The sequence below is a fragment of the Pocillopora damicornis genome, chromosome 9 (assembly GCF_964200805.1).
Source record: "Pocillopora damicornis chromosome 9, jaPocDami1.2, whole genome shotgun sequence".
Classification (NCBI taxonomy): domain Eukaryota; kingdom Metazoa; phylum Cnidaria; class Anthozoa; order Scleractinia; family Pocilloporidae; genus Pocillopora; species Pocillopora damicornis.
Window position 1 is genome coordinate 5,949,804 of NC_142678.1, and position 18,824 is coordinate 5,968,627.

At 37.9% G+C, this 18,824-nt stretch overlaps 2 protein-coding genes and 1 non-coding gene across 3 annotated transcripts; 2 read left to right on the forward strand and 1 right to left on the reverse strand.

Moving 5' to 3' along the window:
- Positions 1-144: 144 nt before the first annotated feature.
- Positions 145-4,493, reverse strand: LOC113685231 (exosome complex component RRP41). Its single transcript, XM_027202718.2, has 2 exons — positions 3,935-4,493; positions 145-2,040 (listed from the first exon to the last, which is right to left on the reverse strand). Exons 1-2 carry the CDS (start codon positions 4,307-4,309, stop codon positions 1,678-1,680), a joined length of 738 nt encoding a protein of 245 aa, XP_027058519.2. The 5' UTR covers positions 4,310-4,493; the 3' UTR covers positions 145-1,677.
- On the forward strand, positions 4,445-18,414 carry LOC113685234 (peroxisomal carnitine O-octanoyltransferase). Its single transcript, XM_089182514.1, has 19 exons — positions 4,445-4,611; positions 5,724-5,831; positions 6,660-6,784; positions 7,195-7,373; positions 7,452-7,576; positions 8,072-8,180; positions 8,721-8,814; positions 9,942-10,055; positions 10,755-10,856; positions 11,261-11,344; positions 12,244-12,351; positions 12,794-12,924; positions 13,013-13,073; positions 13,705-13,767; positions 14,089-14,167; positions 14,297-14,344; positions 15,961-16,006; positions 16,440-16,559; positions 17,402-18,414. The coding sequence occupies exons 1-19, from the start codon at positions 4,524-4,526 to the stop codon at positions 17,520-17,522; spliced, it is 1,905 nt and encodes a 634-aa protein (XP_089038640.1). The 5' UTR covers positions 4,445-4,523; the 3' UTR covers positions 17,523-18,414.
- LOC113685235 (small nucleolar RNA U3) lies at positions 14,867-15,086 on the forward strand. Its single transcript, XR_003447545.2, has one exon. It is a non-coding gene; the product is annotated as a small nucleolar RNA U3 (small nucleolar RNA).
- Positions 18,415-18,824: the final 410 nt, after the last annotated feature.

The window sequence follows — 18,824 nt, forward strand, 5'->3', positions numbered from 1 at the left end:
ACTTATAACCTTAGCTTGGAGTACGGATCACCTAACCGAACAGTCCATAAGGGTAAAATGGCCTTTGCCTGCGTTTTTCTGAGTCTTCACTATCATAACTGGGCGCAGTGAGATACCCCCGCCTACGTCTGTACTTGGTCGTTATTTGTACAACTCGGGTAACATGTTTATTATGCAAAAATAACGAATAAAATAACTTTGATCAATCAAAAGGGCAAAGCTGAGAAAAGGATTCAAGGTTATAAATTTCTACGCGCCTGACTTAAATCGGTTGACACCGCATGCTCTACCTTGTCAGGAGCCCATCAAGTAATGGGCTCCTGACCTTGTGTATCCGTAGGCTCATATTCTCATAACAAGAAGGGCAGGCAAATGGAGTGTTAAGCAGGAAGTGGTCAATGAAGAACTACTCAGTGGAGTAGAGACGTAGATTCTTCAAATTCATTCATTCATACCAGGTTTAAATTATTGATTCGAACAAGGTAAGAAGACTTATTCCAAAAGGAGAGTTCATGAGGTGATGAGCACCTCAGGACCCCACCCCCTTCCCATCACGCCTCTTTCCGTAAGTAAACCTTGTATAAAACCTAACTCGCCAAGAAATTTTTTTAAACTTATTTGAACAAGGACCGTCTTTTTCAGGTGGCCCTATATAAATATACAATATAACAAGAGTTTTATCAGCAAACTAACGTACACAGAGGCAATGACTGACTCTGTGGAAGGGGTCGCCTCCCATGTAACGAAATAAAATCAAATAAAAATCAAATAAAACCCCTTGTTTCGAGTTTTTGGAGTGGGAAGATGCAGGGGTAAAACCGACTTACGAATTCACCCTTGCATTTCTAACGTTTTAGGAAAGTCTCATCAGATGAATAAGCCGTCCATACATTCTGTTATCATAGAGCCGAACCAAGAAATTATAGCAGAGTTTACGGCATCGACCACACCTTGGCCGCAGGCCGCAAGCCGCAAGTTCAGCTAATGTGTCGTTCGATTGGTGCAAGATCACCTTGAAGAAGTTCATCGAGTCTTTTCCTAACGTGGAGAGCTTCGATACAATTCATTTTGTGGCCTCTCTGTACTATGTGGACGCTGAATAATCGCTGCGAAGCTGTTTCCAGAAGCTTTCCCCGGGTGGAGCCATATTCGTTCTGCACGCGGTGGTCACTGAGGAATCGTTCTTCCCGCAAATTTCAAAGAAGCTTCACACGAAAGTGGATTTAGGTTGAGCTCCGAAGCTTTACTCAGAAGATGTTGTTGATAGTGCCACAAAAAACAACTGCATGACGCAGTACACTGTTGGCATAACCAGCTGTTTTGACGAATCGTTCCAAGAGGGCAGCATTTTACCTGATTTTCTGACCCATTAGGGAGAGTTTCGCACAATGGCAAACAAAGTCCTTTACGAAGAGATGATAGACTTTCTAGATGCTGTGTCTGCTGCTGATGATAATGGAGAAAAATAATTCGACCAGATATTACCGCGTTAAGGTTGCAGACCCCCCAGACCCTTCTTCTAGATTGGCCACTGAACGTTCAATACTGACCTAATGGGACTAGTTGCAAATGAGAACTTCTGCTTTTCGTCAGTAAGATGTCTAGTTCGTAATTCCTTTTGGAAGAAAAAAAAGGCAGTCTAAGAGCCTTAGAACTTATTAAGTCTAGGATGAGATTTTAATTACTGGCTAAAGTGGCCACACACTCTTGAGAATAGTCACGCACAGTTTGTCGAAGTAAGACATGGATATCACTACATCCTTTCTTTGCCAATTCCAGGACTTTTTCCAAGTTATCAATATGAAGTCTAGAATCCATCTGGAACATGACAATGTTTCCAGACTTTGGTAACACAGCCAGACTTAGTTGTGGGCCTCCAAAGCTTTCTTCCAAGTAGTTAACGTCCATCAATGGTTGGTCATTGACAAAACTAACTGTGCAAGCACTGACATAATCCTTCATTGGAATTCCAGCATCTATGAGAGCTAAGGTAGCTGCATTGATGCAAGCACTTTGGTTTGAACCATCAGCCTGAAGAATCTGTAAGCAAAAGACAAATCTATAAGCTGCCACAGTAAACGAATATATGCAGTTGTTTCAATGGCCATTTATCTTACAGTGAGCTGAGAAGTTGGAGAAAGGGTCCAAGTAAGCATAATTCTTAAAACTTTTAAGCATTTTTCCAAGCACAGTCGGAAGGAATACGCTTCCATATTATCTGCGGGTCAGAACAAGATTTCCTTCAATTGATTGGGATCAGATAAAAATCTTATGGCAGATTTTTTGAAAGTCTAATTTAATAATTTTTACTCTTGGAAATGACAAGTCAGTAATTTCTCCTTAGAAAATTAATAGGTCACTTGCTGTAGAAAGATGAAAATCAAAAGTCGTACTTATGTTTAATTAGACATCAAATTCTCTAAACTGACTTTATAAGAAATGGGTGACAGAAAGTAAAGAAAATCAAAATGAAGATATTTCAGCAGCTCCAGTCATAGTTGGCTCATACTCTGACCATATCCCTTCCCCCATCCACCATGCATAGAATGTCAACTGAATACAGTGGAACCTCGATTTAATTAAGTGCTAAGAGACTGTGGAAATTGGTTCGTTACACGTATATCGAACATTTGTTATATTGAGTGTTCGTTACATCAAAAACCTCAATTTCATGAATTTGCAGAAAAACAACTAAAGTGTTTGTCATATTGAGAGCTGGAAAATGTTAATTTACTTTTATCATTATTTTTTTTACGTGTGAAATTGCGCGACCCAGCGTTTTGGGATCAGCATTTTTGTCAACAATATAAACACATACCACTTACAAAGATATGGACCATGTGCAAAGCTGTCAATTGTTTCTTGAATGTTCCACGTGTTAAATATTCAATGATGACATCTCGTTTACATCTACATCTAAATCTACTTTCATTAGATTGGTAAAATCTGTTCAGACATCACACCAACCAACTCGCATGCAAAGTGAGAAGACTATATCAAGGCTAAAAATTATATTAAGATCGATTTTCATCAAGAAACAGGCCAGGAATATTCCAAAATAATGCAAATAATCGTGAAAGCTGATTGTGGAAAAGTGATTGCGTGACGCTTGGTAAGTCGTAAGATGACATGTTATCACATACAAGAAAAAACACTCTTTAGATTCTCAGTCTGCATTTTGTACCCACTCAGCAGTCTACATTTTGTACCTAGTCTACATTTTGTATCCGGTCTGCAGTCTGCATTTTGTACTAACAGGTATCCGTGGCACCAATACAGTTTATTTTTGGTTACAGTTATTTGCGCAACACATACAATCTATTCCAAAATACCTGTGCATGAGTTAATTCAACATTTTTGTTCTCTTCCACATTAATTAATACTATTCTTTCCTTTTGTAAGAATGTAGATATCATTTACAAAGTTTCAAGTAATCCACCCACCCCCCCAAACAATAACTGTTACATGCATAGCATGCCTATATTTTATTATATCAGGGCATATTATACATTTGGGCTTCTGGATTGTGTTTGTTATAACAAAGATTTTGTTACATGGAGTTTCTTTCCATATATTTTCCTGTAACTTTGGCCAGGCTGAAGAGTATGGTTTGTTATACCAACAACTTCAATAGAGGTTTGTTAAATTGAGGTTCCACTGTATGTAGATTTGTGATATTTTTGTAATAAATAAGTACATATGAAGAGGGAAAGTGCAACAAAAAAAAACGGGAGGGAGAGCTAGGGAGCAGTTGAGTGATCTTGGGTCATTTTCCCCAAGGAATTTACCCAGTTCAATTATAACAGAGGGAGGGAGGGGAGATCGAGGGATTGGCTATAAGCCAGAAGGCACAAATTCTCCGAGTTGCACCTCAAGAAATGACCAAGAATTTGAACTACACTCTTTCTAGACGTATATAAAATATTCTACTAACCTGCACATAAATGTCTATCTGTGAGCGAGGGTACATCTGTGTTAGAATAGCGGCATCGAATGTGCGCCTTATAAGCATAGACGTCTCTGTGGATTTTCTGTCTCCTTTTGGTCTTTTCTTTCGTTCTCCTGTGCTAAACGTCGCCATACTAAACTGACAATTTAGCAGCACTCGGTCGTGTAGGATTTTAGATTTGTTTTTTACTTCATGAGGGCCATAAACTGTAGCTAATGCCTTGGTGTTTCCCATCTCGATATAAGCTGAGCCATCCGCTTGCTTGAAAACCCCCATTCTACAGACGATCTTTCGAAGTTCATGGGGTCTTCGGCCATCGAGACGTAGTCCTTCGGGAGAAAGAATCTCTAACCCAGCCATTTTAGACTGACGATCCAAAATGTATCAATAAACGTAAGAAGAAAGAACCTCAATAATCCATAATGAAACTAGTTTCGTCCATCATGCTTGTGGTAGTCTCGTACTCAGTTTCTCGACGTCCACTGATTTTCTTTGTGTTTACCAGTGTTCCCGCCCCATCGGCAACAGGTTCGATTTGACACTGGCCCAGCTTTGGTGCCAAAAATAGTTATTCATGCATTGTTTAGGATCACGGTTGGGATTGAAAACTCTTGAAAGAAGCTGTATGCAACTGTTTTGTATTTCTAGCCGTGGCCTTTCAGGTAAAGGATCACAAGACCGATTTTGTTTTTCTTTCGGTGGCTGGGGGGGGGACTTTCTGAAAATTTTGCCAAGTTTTTGTAGCACATTGACCACCTGCTCCCTTTTTCTGCTTACTACGAACACTCGAATGGAAAATGGAAAAACGGCTTATTCTTGTAAGGATATTTCGTGAATCTAAATCAGGAAAATCTATGCATTTCACAATAAGTGAAGAATTATGTGGTGTTAATTTTTTATTAGTGATGGTTGATTAGCCTGCTATGGTCAAGAAACTGTAACGAATTTTCCACTTGAATATTTTGGTTGGCCCCTGATTAAGATGGGTCACTGAACTCATGACATTTCAGCACTTGGGTCCATTTAAGTAGAAGTGTTTCTGGAAATAGAAGATATGATACAAAGTTAGATTATTTTAGTGCACAAAGCCAAGACCTCGTAGTCTCATGGACACTCACTCATTTGATGATTTATAGAGTTGTCCCTGATTTTAATTGCATCTCGAGTTACTAACATATAGATAATATATCATGGCTGTGCTTTGATACAAATTTTATTTATGATTGTTGATAATATCTCTCAGGAGTGCCAGTGCAGTGAAGGAGTTAGTGATGTTAATTAACTCAATAAGATAACTTCACATCAAAATGTGTTAACCCTTTAACTCCCATGAGTGACCAAGACAGAATTTCTCCTTACAATATCAATACAATATCATGCAGACAAGTGATGAGAATAAAACAAAATATCAATCAGGAGATTATAAGTTGATCCAATATCAAATTCTCCAAACTAACATCACAAAAACTGTGTGGCAGACAGTAACAAGAATTACTAATGAGAACTTGGGAGTTAAGAGGTTAAGAACAAAAAGGGTGACATGCAAGGTGCAGCTAAGTGTGTCACTGATGCACTGACCACATTTTGATGTCATTTGTGATCTATTACAAAACAGACCCAGGGCAATATAAAACCTCTTTGTTTTATACAATAAAGAAGCAAAAAACTGAATGGTGATGTCATCTTTGTCTGTCCACCTAAAGATATTAAGAAAGAACCAACCAAAATTCATGCATAATATTCAGCTTATTACATATTTTCTTTGTGTTTTTAGCTTCATCAGTGTTCAAAAACATGGAAAAGACTTTTCAGCTTCAAAATAAACTTCCAAGCTTACCTGTTCCTCCACTAGAACAGACTTGTAAAAAATATTTGGCATCAGGTATAATAATTGAAAATAACACATATTTTTTTTCTTTACAGGTATTTAATATGTAAAGGTTCAGTTTTACTTTTGATTTGAATATAATTTCTTTTGCCTTTTTTAGCATATTAGAGAATTATAATGAGTTTGCTAGAAAGGGAAAATGAAATTTAGATTTAGGAGGAAATTGAACCACAGTATGAAGATGCTCAGAGATGCAAACTTCTGTAAATTTGAAAACTGGAGATGTTTGGTTTAGGTTCAGTTCCCCTCTCAAACTTATGAATCAACACTTTGTTTCAAGCTATCCTCAAACACTAAAAGTTATTAAAATTCATGCATTAATTGCAAAAAAAAAAGAAAATGAAAACTCAGCTGTCTTTTCAGTTGAAACCAAGTGATTTTACTGATTACTTTGATTTGTCCTTAAAGTCCTAAGGTTTTATTGGTATTTCTCCCTACTGACTGCAATACAGTTTGATGTAAATTGAACAGGATAATTTAATGTTGTATCAAAATAACATTCCCTAGCTGATAAGCTTGTGTCTTCTCATAACCTGTTTGTGAGTTGACTTATTGGAATCACAAAGAGAATTTACTAGTTAATCAGATCTGGTGGTTATCAGTTCTACATCAATGTACTCTTTTCTTTGAAAACCCACTGATTAATGCCTGACAAATGTTTGAATTTTTTTTATATTTCTCACCTGCTTTCCTATGCTTTTTCCCATAACTGTCCCTTTCCTCCCTCTGCCCATTTTTTGGGGATCTTGCCCCTCTGTATCCTACCATTAACAGTAAGCTCTTAAAAAATTCAACTGTGATTTTCATATCTATTCATGACAGTAAAGCCTCACTTGACATCAGAAGAGTATCTTCAGACTCAGTTTTTGGTGAATGAATTTGCCAATGGAGTTGGAAAAGAACTTCAAAGCAAGCTTGAGACAAGAGCCAGTAACATGCGTAATTGGGTAAGTGAATCTTGTGATTACTTTGTCAGCCAGTTCTGCCATATCAAAGAATTAAAAAAACAACAAGTGAATTAAAATAATAGTGAAAGTGTATTAGTGTCTAAGACTACTGTGAACAATCCTGATATTTTGAAAATTGAACAGCTCAATTTAACATTAACACCAGTATCTATATTCTTAATACTCCTCTCTTTGCATTTTGTTTGTACTGACAAGGAGAATTTGTTTAACAATCAAAGTATCTTAGGTTGGTGATCATTTCCTTTACTCTTACGATCATAATGACAGTAATGGTAAGGAAAAAAATTAGATGCTGATCACTCTCAGTGTTTTAAAGGGTTAAGGCTGCATTTACTGTACCAGTATATCTAAAAATACACCTTGTGTAACATTTCTGGTTTCTCAACAAGCTTGAAGAATGGTGGGAGGATGTAGCGTACTTAACACCCAGATATCCATCTGCCCCAATGGTCAACATTGGAGGACCGATACCAGTGACAGACATATGGCCAGTCCAAACTGGAGCCCAAGTAACAAGAGCTGCCACATTTACTCATGCATTCCTTAAAGTTTGGCAAGAGCTTTACAGGTGAGTTATGTTTCTTTTACAAAAACATGAAATTTTTTTCACTGAGCAGTTTTAATCTTATTTTCCTATTTACTTCAGAGAGGAAAGCCCCATTGAGAGAATGGGTTCAACTCCACTCTGTATGTTTCAGTTTACACGGCTCTTTTCATGTTGTAAAGTTCCTGGCAGGGAAAAGGACTCCTTAAGGACTAACTTTGTCACAGGTAAAAACAAAATCTACTAACTCTTTACACCCATACATCAATATACATATTCTCCATACTGTTCTCTATACATTTTCCTAGATGCCAACAAGGAGAATTTGTTTTACAATCAAGAGACTGTTGAGTTGATGATTATTTGCTGTATTCTCATTACCATAATGTGTGACTCAGTAGTGATATTGTAAGGAGAAATTAGATGCTAGTTGCTCTTAGAGGGCATAGGGGTTGATTAACATGAATCTTAAAGTGAGGGACTGTGATGGATTTAGGGTAACATCAGGCTGCTACATCTCTTGGAATCAAATCCAATTTTATGCAATTTTATTGTCCCCTATTGTTTAAAAAATTATGACTTGAACTTATAGCACTGGGTAGATAAAGACCTTTATGTGACCAAAATGCTATCATTATGTGTTTTGAATACAGTTAAATTAAAACGAACATTATCCATTTTTTATGTGAATTATATACTACTAACTGATGATTCTTGATTAGCCCCTCACAGTTCACACCGTCACATTATTGTGCAAGTCAGAGGACGGATTTTTAGTTGTGTGGTGCTGGATGAAAATATGGAGCCTCTCTCACCAGCAGAAATTGAAAGGTAAATCACAGAGAGCGTAAGAAACAATTCCACCACAAAGGCAGGGGGGAAGGAGTGAGGAGATGGATAATTTCAGTGTGATTGGAATTTGAGAATTCTTTTCACCCAACCTTGCCAACTTTCTAAAGGATGCAGTATGACATGATTATTTCAGTTTGGGAGGGGGGTAGGGGTGAAGTGAGGAGTGGGGATAATTTGAACTTTTTTGGAATTTTAAAAACAATTCTTTCCACTCAACCTTGTGAACTTTCTGAAGGATGCAGATTTCATTTTGGTTTCAGTGTTTCCCCCTAGCTTGGTACTTTTTTATCTTTGATTGGTGTTTTTTTATTCCTTTTTCTTTCTTTTTTTTTATTTTTTATTTGATTTGTGTGTCAGATTTAAATTTTGAATCTGAAAGAAAAACTAAATATATTAAAGCAAATCATTACATATGCTTATAATGGCAAAGGTCTCTAGATTACCAAATGAATTATAGACTGAAAATGTGCTAAAAAGTTTGTTGCACTGAAACTTCGACAAATTTCTTTTCCTTTTTAGACAACTTCAAGAGATAGGATCAATAGCTTTTTCAGAATCCCAAGGAATGGGAATTGGCAGTTTAACAGGAGAAACAAGAGATACCTGGCATGAGGTACAAACTCTTGGAGTTATAAAAAATCTCTAAGTGCCTGACTTCTTAGCTCAGGGTTGCCATTAGTGGGTGACACATTGGAATATTAGTCAATAACAAGTGTGAAGTCCTGTGTAGTTGCTGGTTTTATGTGCTTCTAGATCGATAAATGAGTTGCCAATAATTGGATCCCTCTGTTATACACTAAGGGTTCTGGGATCACCACAGGGCAAACAACACAAATTGTTACAATGAAATGTATGTCGGAAAATTGATTTGGCTTCCAAAAAAATGATTTTTTTTAGAGAATTCAGTGCTGTTTTGCAGCCGTTTTATCAGAAAAGGATTAAAGCAATGTTGATACATGGGAAGTGTAAGTTTTTATTTAAATAACAATGAATATGCATACCAGAGGGTCGATTACTGGCAACTCATTCATTGAGCTGCAGAGCTGTATACCTGCTGAGCCAGTAGTTTTGTGTGCTGCTAGAAGAATTGAGCAGCTGAGCAGTGTACTGGTAAAGTGCTAGCTAAGTGGCTTGAAGTATTTTTTTAATGACACAGTGGAACCACTAATATTAGGTTGGAGAGAAATGGTTAGGAAGCCAAAAGAAAACCATGGGGCATAGGATTCTTCTAAAGATCTTAAAAGTAATTCACTAACTGTCTACTATACTATATATTTTGGATGTTAGTTTGGAGAAGTTGGTATTAGATCAACAGATAATCCCCTAATTGATATATTTCTCTATTCCCATTACTTGTCTGTTTGATATTGTATTGAATGTCATATAGTTATGAGAAATTCTCTCTTGGTCACTCATGGGATTTGAAGGGTTTAGTAGTATATTACTGGCTAAAGTGGAGTGATAGTGACAAAATAGGTAAAATTCTGTCTTGGTCACTCATGAGATTTGAAGAGTTTAGTAGTATATTACAGGCTGAAGTGAAGTGATAGTGACAACATAGGTAAAAAATAATACAATGAAAATGACAAAGAATACAAATTGTTGAATATTTGAATACCTGGGCTGGACTTATTGAATAACAGAGGGCCTTGATAGTAAAATGAAAAAAGTCTAAGTTGGTCCAATCTGCACTGATGGACAAATACTGATTGCTACTGTTCTCCTGCATTTAATCTTCAGCTACAAGAACGATTGAAAGCATTAGACAGCAATAACCAAAGCATTCTAGATACCATTGAAACAAGTTTGTTTGTTTTGGTACTTGACGAAAATGATCCTGTCACTAAAACTGAGGTAAAATTTTAAAATTTCACTTTGATTCATAACTCTTAGTTGGTGAGCTAGTGGAAAGTGGTGCAGGAGAGTAATGGATGGATTCAGGAAATAAAGGTTTGCATTCAAGCAATGCAGAGGAGGGTCATTGTGTTGTTTTGTCTTCTTTGTGTCTCTCTCCACCTGGGGGTGCAGATTGGTATCACCAAACTCAAAATGAAATGAATTTAGGGACAGAGCTACCTTAAATGGATTTATATTCCATCCAGGAATCGTACCAAAATTAACACTACTGGTTGTTTTGATCTTGCTACAGAAACTAGCCACATGGGTCAGTCTTACAGTCAAGCAGATTTTTTTTTAATGGAATCACCTTTTTACATTCTAACATGATCAGTATGCATATTCTCCATACTGTTCTCTATACATTTCCTAAGGTGCTGACAAGGAGAACTTGTTCAGCAATCTTGAGCTTCACTAGTTGGTGAACATTTCCATATTCTCATAATCATAATGTGTGATTCAGGGGTGATATTGTAAGTCAGGAGAAATTTGATTCTGATCACTCAAAATGGTTGAGTTACTGCAGCTGAAATAGTTAAAAATTTTATTTTTTTTACCTAATTATCCAAAGGGGGGGAAATGGCTTGTTTTGAATGGATATTTTTTTGATTTAGTCTTTGCTGATATTGGTTTTTTATCTGAATATTCCTGTGACAGGTTTGTAGTCAAGCCATAACTGGAGATTGTAGAAACCGTTGGTTTGATAAGTCAGTGAGTATTATTGTCTTCAAATCTGGCAGATTGGCTACTCACTGTGATGTAAGTAATTTGTGTACAATACCGAAGTAATCCAATTTAGAAGCAAATATGAATTTGACTCGGTAAAACGGAATTGAAAATTGTGCAAACCAAGGTTCCCATCATAGGAGAGAACCTTGTTGCCAGTATCATGAGACATAACCTTTCTTCCCTCACACTGGACTTTAATATGAAGTTTGCTTCCATTTATTTCTTTTGTGTGTTGATGATCCTTGAGCTGCTTTTATTCTGATTCCTTTCCCTTAAGGAAACTGAATGAAGGGCCTTTGAAAGCTGGGGGGAGGAGGGGGGGGGCATTTGATTTGTGTTTCAAAGCTCCAACACAGGTTATTGAAGATCTTATGAATTTCTCAATGTCTCAAACTTTTGGTCGTCATTTAAATAACTGTTCTGTTATGTTTCAGCACACTCCATTTGATGGTGTTGTGGAAATAAACTCTATCATTTTGGCAATAAAATATCTGAAAGAAAAAGGTGGAGAGTGGAAGGTTTGTTAAATATAAAATTTGATTATGAATGTTTAGCCTGCAGTTGGTCTTTATTCTGTTTATAATTTTAAAACCTGTTTGAATATTCTTGCAGTTGACAGTCACCCTTCAAATCTTTCACTCTTGATGTGCAAGAGCTAACTCTGTCTTCCAGGTGGCTTTGACTGTCTTTGTTGGCTATACATGTACATGTATGTGCCTGACAATTGGGAGTTATATCACGGCGATATGTTGTTGACAAGTTTCGTAATTCTCACAACTTGTCTTCTTGTCTGTGAATAAAAAAGTTAGGAGAATTGAGATAATTATCACTCATGGGGAGGGGGGGGTGGGGTCAAAAAAAAGCTTACTATATCTCACTGACGAATAGATTCCATTTTGCCGCGCGTCAGTTCGGTATTGGATCACGTATGATGTTAACCCTTTACACCCTAACATCAGTATCTATATTCTCCATACTCGTCTCTTCGCGTTTCTTTTGGTCTGGATTAGGAGAATTTGTTCTACAATCGAAGCATCTTAGATTGGTGATCATTTCCTTTATTCTCGTGATATTAATGAATGATTTAGGAGAATTACTGTAAGGAGAATTTGGACACTGGTCACTACTAAGGTTAAAATGTGGTGAGAACGAAAAAGTGGCACACAAGGCGCAGATGAGTGTGTCACTGATGTTTTTATCACATTTTGACGTCGTCTGTGATCTATTGGTGAACAGACCACGGCATTAATCATGAAGAATCTATTTGTTGGATATGATAACGATGCAAAAGAATGGTAACGGTGACTTCATCTGTGCGTCTGTCCTCTAATAAATCATAAGAAAGAACCAATCAAATTACGTGCGTAATTAAATTGCGAGTATGTGAACAAAATTACATGCATTTTGATTTGATCAGGGAAATCCAGAAGTGAAGAACTATTATAAACCCCAAGAACTGGTTTTTAAAGTTGACGATGGAATTAACCGAGCAGTAGATCTGGCCGTTCAAAAATATCAGGAAGCGGTGGGTAAATCTATTTGTCTATATCAAATGCATCTTGAAATAGTTTCTTGTTTTGTGAATAAAGTTGTTAGAAATGGATAAGTTTGTTTAGGAAATCATGTTGTAGGCAGGTACAATACCTTTTGAAAATACCTCAGCCGTCTATCGGCAAACTGTCCGTTGTTTGTCGGCCGACTGTCGGTTTTTTGTCGGCCAACTGTCGGTCGTTTGTCGGCCAACTGTCGGTCGTTTGTCGGCCAACTGTCGGTCGTTTGTTGGCCAACTGTCCCTCTTCTGTCGGCTGACTGTTGGCCGGCGCTTGGCAGCCGACTGTTGATCGTTTTTCGGCTATGATCCAAGAATTTATCAGTCGATGAATAGGAGCTGTTCCTCACAATCCCAAAAAATCACGCAAAAAAAATTACAACCCACGTTTTCTATGTCCAACTTTTTCACTCGGTAGGCTGACGATGTAAATATCACTGTGCATTCATCACGGGAATATGGAAAAGGTTTTATTAAGCCTTACAAGATTCACCCAGACACGTTTGTACAATTGGCAATTCAACTGGCGTATTACAGGCTACATCGCAAGTAAGTACATGTGTTGGATCTACTAACTGTTTTGATGTTTATTTTTGTTCTCGTTTGCAACTAATCATTGAACTTTGTTATTCTTTAGACCAGCTCCCACTTATGAAACGGGTCAGACTCGACAATTTTATCACGGACGGACAGAAACGGTGAGTTTCCTGGAAAATGTGTTTCTATTCAGCAACTTAGTTGTCATACCTTTTTAGTTAAGTCTTTTGATGAGCATATGGTATTGGTTTTATAAGAAGCCGCAAAGGAAGTAATTTTCAAATTCAGTTCTACGCCCCGGATCAAATAGGTTGATTTCCTGTCAATAAATTGCAAAATCAATACCACAGCGGGCTGACTCCCAGTCAAAAACGTCAAAGGTGATAGTTATTTGTACACTAGGCAAAAAATCCCGGAACAAGCCTCCTCTGCAACCTTGACGTTTTCAAAGCGAGGATAATTTGGTCTTATCAGCTGAGTTGTTGATGTAAATTGACCACCGTAGAGAGTTTTAAAAGCTAACGTTTCGGACGTTAGCCCTTCGCCATTTTCTATGAAGGAGAGCTAACGCTTGAATCGTCAGCTTTAGAAACTCGTCACCGTGACCAATTTACATTTTTAATTCAGTTAATTAGACCAAACATCTCGTAATACCCCATATCGACGCAGCACCACAGTTTATTTTGAAGAAAGCTACCCCTTGTTGTCAAAGTGACCAGCTTTGTTAGTTAGTGGAGGGAATAAAAAAAAATGAATTGTAAAAAATTTCCTCCTTTGATTTTTTTGTTTCAGATTCGTTCATGTACCATGGAATCAGTGGCCTGGTGTAAAGCAATGTTCGATGGCAATGCTGATGTAAGGGACTTTTCAGCAATTTGAGTTAGTAAAGATCACGTAATTCGAGTTAGCTTAAACCTCAATTTTCTTAATGATAAATTTATAAGCCATTTAATGTCTCTTTAACCCTTTTACGCCCCAGTATCAATATGCATATTCTCCATACAGTTGTCTACACATTTCTAAGGTGCCGACAAAGAGAATTTGTGTAACAATCAAGAGGTTCTTTGACTGTTGCTCATTTGTTTTATTCTCGTGTCCTCAATGTTTGATTCACGGGCAATATTGTAGGGAGAAATTAGCTACTTGTCACTCGTCTTTTGCTCTCGTATTTTTCAGAAGTCGACGAAAATGCGGCTGTTTCGTGAAGCTTACACAAGTCATGATTCACTCATGAGAGACGCGGTCAATGGCCAAGGTATGAATACTAACTCTTGAACATTCATGTTTCTGTCACAGAGTCTCCCTCAAAGGGTAATGAAAAATTAGAATTGCAAAATTGAAGAATAATTTAGCAATTAACAGTTCCTTTTCTTTTCCCGTTCAGGAATTGATCGTCACTTGCTGGGGCTTCAGTTAATAGCTGCCTCCGAAGGTAATGTAGCGAGTTTAGTTCATTACAAAAACGAATCAGATGATCGCTGTCGACTATATTCCATCTTGTGAATGACACATTGACTGATGCGAAAAAAATTCGTTTCTCGCGTAAAACCAAGAAAGAATGCACAGCAAAGGTGTGAAGAAAAAACTTAAAGTTTTTGAACATAAGCAAACCGTGGCAAACTTCCCTAGCCATATCTCATCAGAAACGGAAATGTGTCTTTCAACAATGTATAGAATTTATTTTCGGTTTGTGAGCCCTAAAGTGGAACGGCATTAAAATTTTGGCGTTTCCTTGTGATACGTTTGAGTCTAATTCTGGACTACAACCGAAATTTCATCTGGGTTTGTTAGCTTGTCAAAGAAACTACAATTGTCAAAGAAACCCAACACTGTGTAGGGGCCTGGGCCTCGAAGATGTCTCAATTACGCACGCGCAGCTTAAAAGTAACCCCGATCTACCATATCCGTGCGATCTAGATATAAAACTAGTGCTTGTGGCTACACCATTTGAACTAAGACCGTACTTACTAGGATCATTTCTGTAGTACGCGTCCCGTCTTTGCATCCCAACAAAGACAACACCATCAACCGTGATGACGATGCGTAGCGTTCATCTCTGAGCGCGAAGCACGTCGCCGATTTTGTCTTCATGGCAAACTGTCGGCGACGATTGATGACCGTTCCCTTTACTCTATTAATGAGGACTGGGAGGAGGTGATCGCATTCAGAGCGGTTGATATTCTTATATTAATAAATTAAATCAAAGTTACTCTTATCATCTTAGTGATGCCGTGTAGTGAACCTTCCTACGTAAGCAATTGGTAGAGGGTGCACTATGTGGCACCATCGCGATATCTGTAATAGAACTACACTTTCATGTCAACAAAAACAATTTTCTTCGCTTTGCTGTTCAGAACTCCGCACGGCGGACCTAAAATATAGGAGAGAGCCATAACAAGGTTTTCCTTGCCGATGGACTGTTTTGGTTTAGAAAGATGTGTTTATTTATTGCGAAATGTTAATAAATGCGCGACATTTAAGCCCACGTGTTTCCGTTGTTCTTTTTGAAATATATTCGTGATGAAAATGGAATAAATACCCTTGATCCGAACATATTTCGTTTTCTAATACATCATAAATATTTGCCAATGGTTTTGTAACGGTTTTAGCTAAGAAGCCGTCGTAGTATTTAAGTGTCGTTTCTTCGACCTTTTGTAACCACAATTATGCAAATTAATGGCAACCGGTGTGTCAACTGAACAATAGTGATTGCGTTGCGTTGCGTTACCAGTCATCCATGACACCCACACGACGTCATGAATGTTGAATTGTTTCTTTTCTTTCCTCTTGTTTCTCTCTCTAGTTTTTTACTTACTCTTTTTTTATCTGAAAATAATTTTTATTCCAAGTGTCCAAATAGAACAATTTTCTCTTTTTTCGCTGTGAGACTAAAGATAAAATTATTGCTGATTCTTGAGTCCGATCATCTGTCACGCATGTCTATCCTATATTTTGTATGAATTGCAGATACGTGAACTAAATTGTAGCGTCTGGCAATTCGTGATTCGATATCTTAAGTATTTTTTTTAATTATTTTTTGTTACTCAGGATTGCCAACACCGGCTATCTACACAGATAAAGCGTGGACGGCGAGGTATTTATTTCCTGTACTATAATAGTGAAATATACTAGGTGCAATACTGGCGCGCATTTGGTTGGTCAATTTATTATATGCGTGCCTAGGTACTCTTTTCTCACACTATTTTCGCTTTCATGTCTCGTCTTGTAGTGCATATTGATTGAAAATCCTAGAGTTCGAACAAAGTTAACAAAACCGCCCATAAAAACAAGTAATAGAATGGCGACTTTGAGAAACCGAAAAGTTCTTGCCGGGAAACAGGGAAACCGCCTGGAGCGCGGGAAAGTGTGTGTGATTAGTTTAAGGTTTGGATCTGATTGGTTTACGATTCTTTCTTCTTCGACCAATCACAAGGCGAAATGAAGTAAAACTCCTTGACACTCAATTGAAAATTAGCCCAATAAAACTTTCATTCTTTAATCCCGGTTTCCTTCGCGGTGTTTTGCAGCGGTGGTGGTGGCAACTTTGTCCTGTCGACAAGTTGTGTAGGATTTTCTTCAATACTTGGTGGCTGCGCTGCAATGGTGAAAGACGGGTATGGAGCATTCTATAGCATCGAGGACAACAGGTGAGTTATTCTGGTTCAAAGAACTATGCCACAGTCACTTGAGTGTTAAATTAGACTTCCTTTCAAATTTTCAAACCAACGAGTCAGAAAGATAAGATGAAAGGATGCGAACGAACGAACTGGGGAGCTATTAAACGAATAAGCGAAGGAACGAATAAACGAAGAGGCGATCGGAATAACAAACGAGCAAACAAGCGAACGAGAGATCGAAAGAACGAACGAGCGAATGAGCGAATCAACGAAAAAGCGAATGAAACAAAAAACGAACAAACGAGCGAACAAGTGAACGAAAGATCGAAAGCACTAACGAGCGAACAAGCGAATAAACGAACGAAATAACAAACGATCGAACGAAAGATCGAAAGAACGAACGAACGAGCGAACGAAAGATCGGAAGATCGAACAAGCGAGCGAACGCGCGAACGCGCGAACGTGCGAACGCACAAACGAGCGAATGAACGAAAAAGCGAAAGAAATAACAAGAGGGCAAACGAACGAACGCGAAACTTAAGGACGAAAGGAAAAAAAAATGGACACGAATTCAAAAAAAGAAAAAGAAAGGTCGAAGAAGCGACCTAAAGAGAACGAGATTGAACGAGCGGGCGAGTTAATCAAAATACATTTTACAAGGATTTGTCAACAGAACGAGTTTAGAATCCTTTACCATGCTATGTCCTCGTTGCTTCTCTGTTTGTCGAGCTTGGCAATCGGATCGAATCCCCTTGCTGCTAATAAATGGTGAGTGAACTAAATTTTCCCGCCCCAGGCAAAAGTGTTTTTCATGGTCTCTTGCTGCCAGAGCTCCTGAATGTTAATTGTGGCTTTTTGCTTCTTCCTTTCAGAATTAACTTTTTTATTGCGACGTTTACAACCTCTGAGGTTACGGATGCCAAAAAGTTCCAGCATTCACTTGACGAGAGTTTCCGAGACATGAAACATCTCTTACTGACATCTAAGCTGTGAGACGAAGAGCACTCTTTTAACCCTTTCACTCTCATGAGAGACCAAGATAGAATTTTTCCTCACAATATCAATACATTATCAAGCAAACAAATAATGAGAATAAAGAAAAATATCAGTTAGGGGATTACTAGTTGATCCAATACCAAATTCTCTTACTAACGTCTTAAGAATTCTATGGCAGACAGTAAGGAGAATTAGTCATGAGGTCGTGGCAGTGAAAAGGTTAACTGAGATATCTCTATAAGGTCTTGCGCTTGCGTGTGTTGAAATCATTAACGAAGTGAGAAATGATTAAAGAAGGTAGAAGTTCGACTTACATTCCCAGGCACTATCGACTCTTCCCTTGGTTTACCTCCAAGTGCTCAGAACTGATTAAATCGTAACCTCTCCTCACAATATCAATACATTATGCAGCGTAAAAGTGACGAGAACGTGTACGCTTGTTAGCTAGGGAATGTTGTTTTGATGTATATAATACCAAGTTCTCTTAACTATTTACGAAAAAACTCTGTTAGGTAAAAGAAAGAATTACTAATCAGATCTTGGGAGGTGAAGGGACGCGACAAGACGATCATGATATTCAACAACGAGTTTTCAATATTTTATTTAACTTACTTTATAGGGTGGATTTGTACCCCAATTTGTCAGTTCAAAATAAGTTGAGAACGTGTTATAAGTGAACATGTACACTAAAAATTGTAATTCGTTTGAGAAGGGTTATTTTAAGATGTTGTAAGAGTTATGTCGAACAAGAAACACTTCCAAAGATATGTGAGAAATTACTTCTAATATATGCTCCTGTATAAAGTTTCAGTGGTTTTAAAGGAACGACAACCTCTATATTCTGACCGTAATTGAAAATATTATTGAATAAAATTGCATACACACCATAGCTAGCAGTGCATCATGCGGCTTAAATGATTGTTGCATTTAAGCACACTCTTTTCGAGGAGGAAATCAAATGACTGACAGTTTTAGTTTTTCCAAGGGTGGGAGTAGGGGCTGAAAATGGTTCAGGAAGTATCGATCCGCCATTTGCTCCGAGGCGAAAACAACTCACAGCATGCACTCGAAAAGACGTCACACTGCCATTCGATCTTAGCATCCGTTCGGGAACAGGCGTCACATTTTGTTTATATTTGGGTGTTAATTCATAATTCTGTGGTTTCACCTCCGCCATGGAAGCCAATACGCCACTTCCTTGTTGGTGCGCTTATCAGAGGTTTAAAAAAAGCTGGTTACCACAACGCCGCCTAGAAGACCTCTGACCGCCGTCTGTTGAGCCTGCGAGTAAGCTGTCCT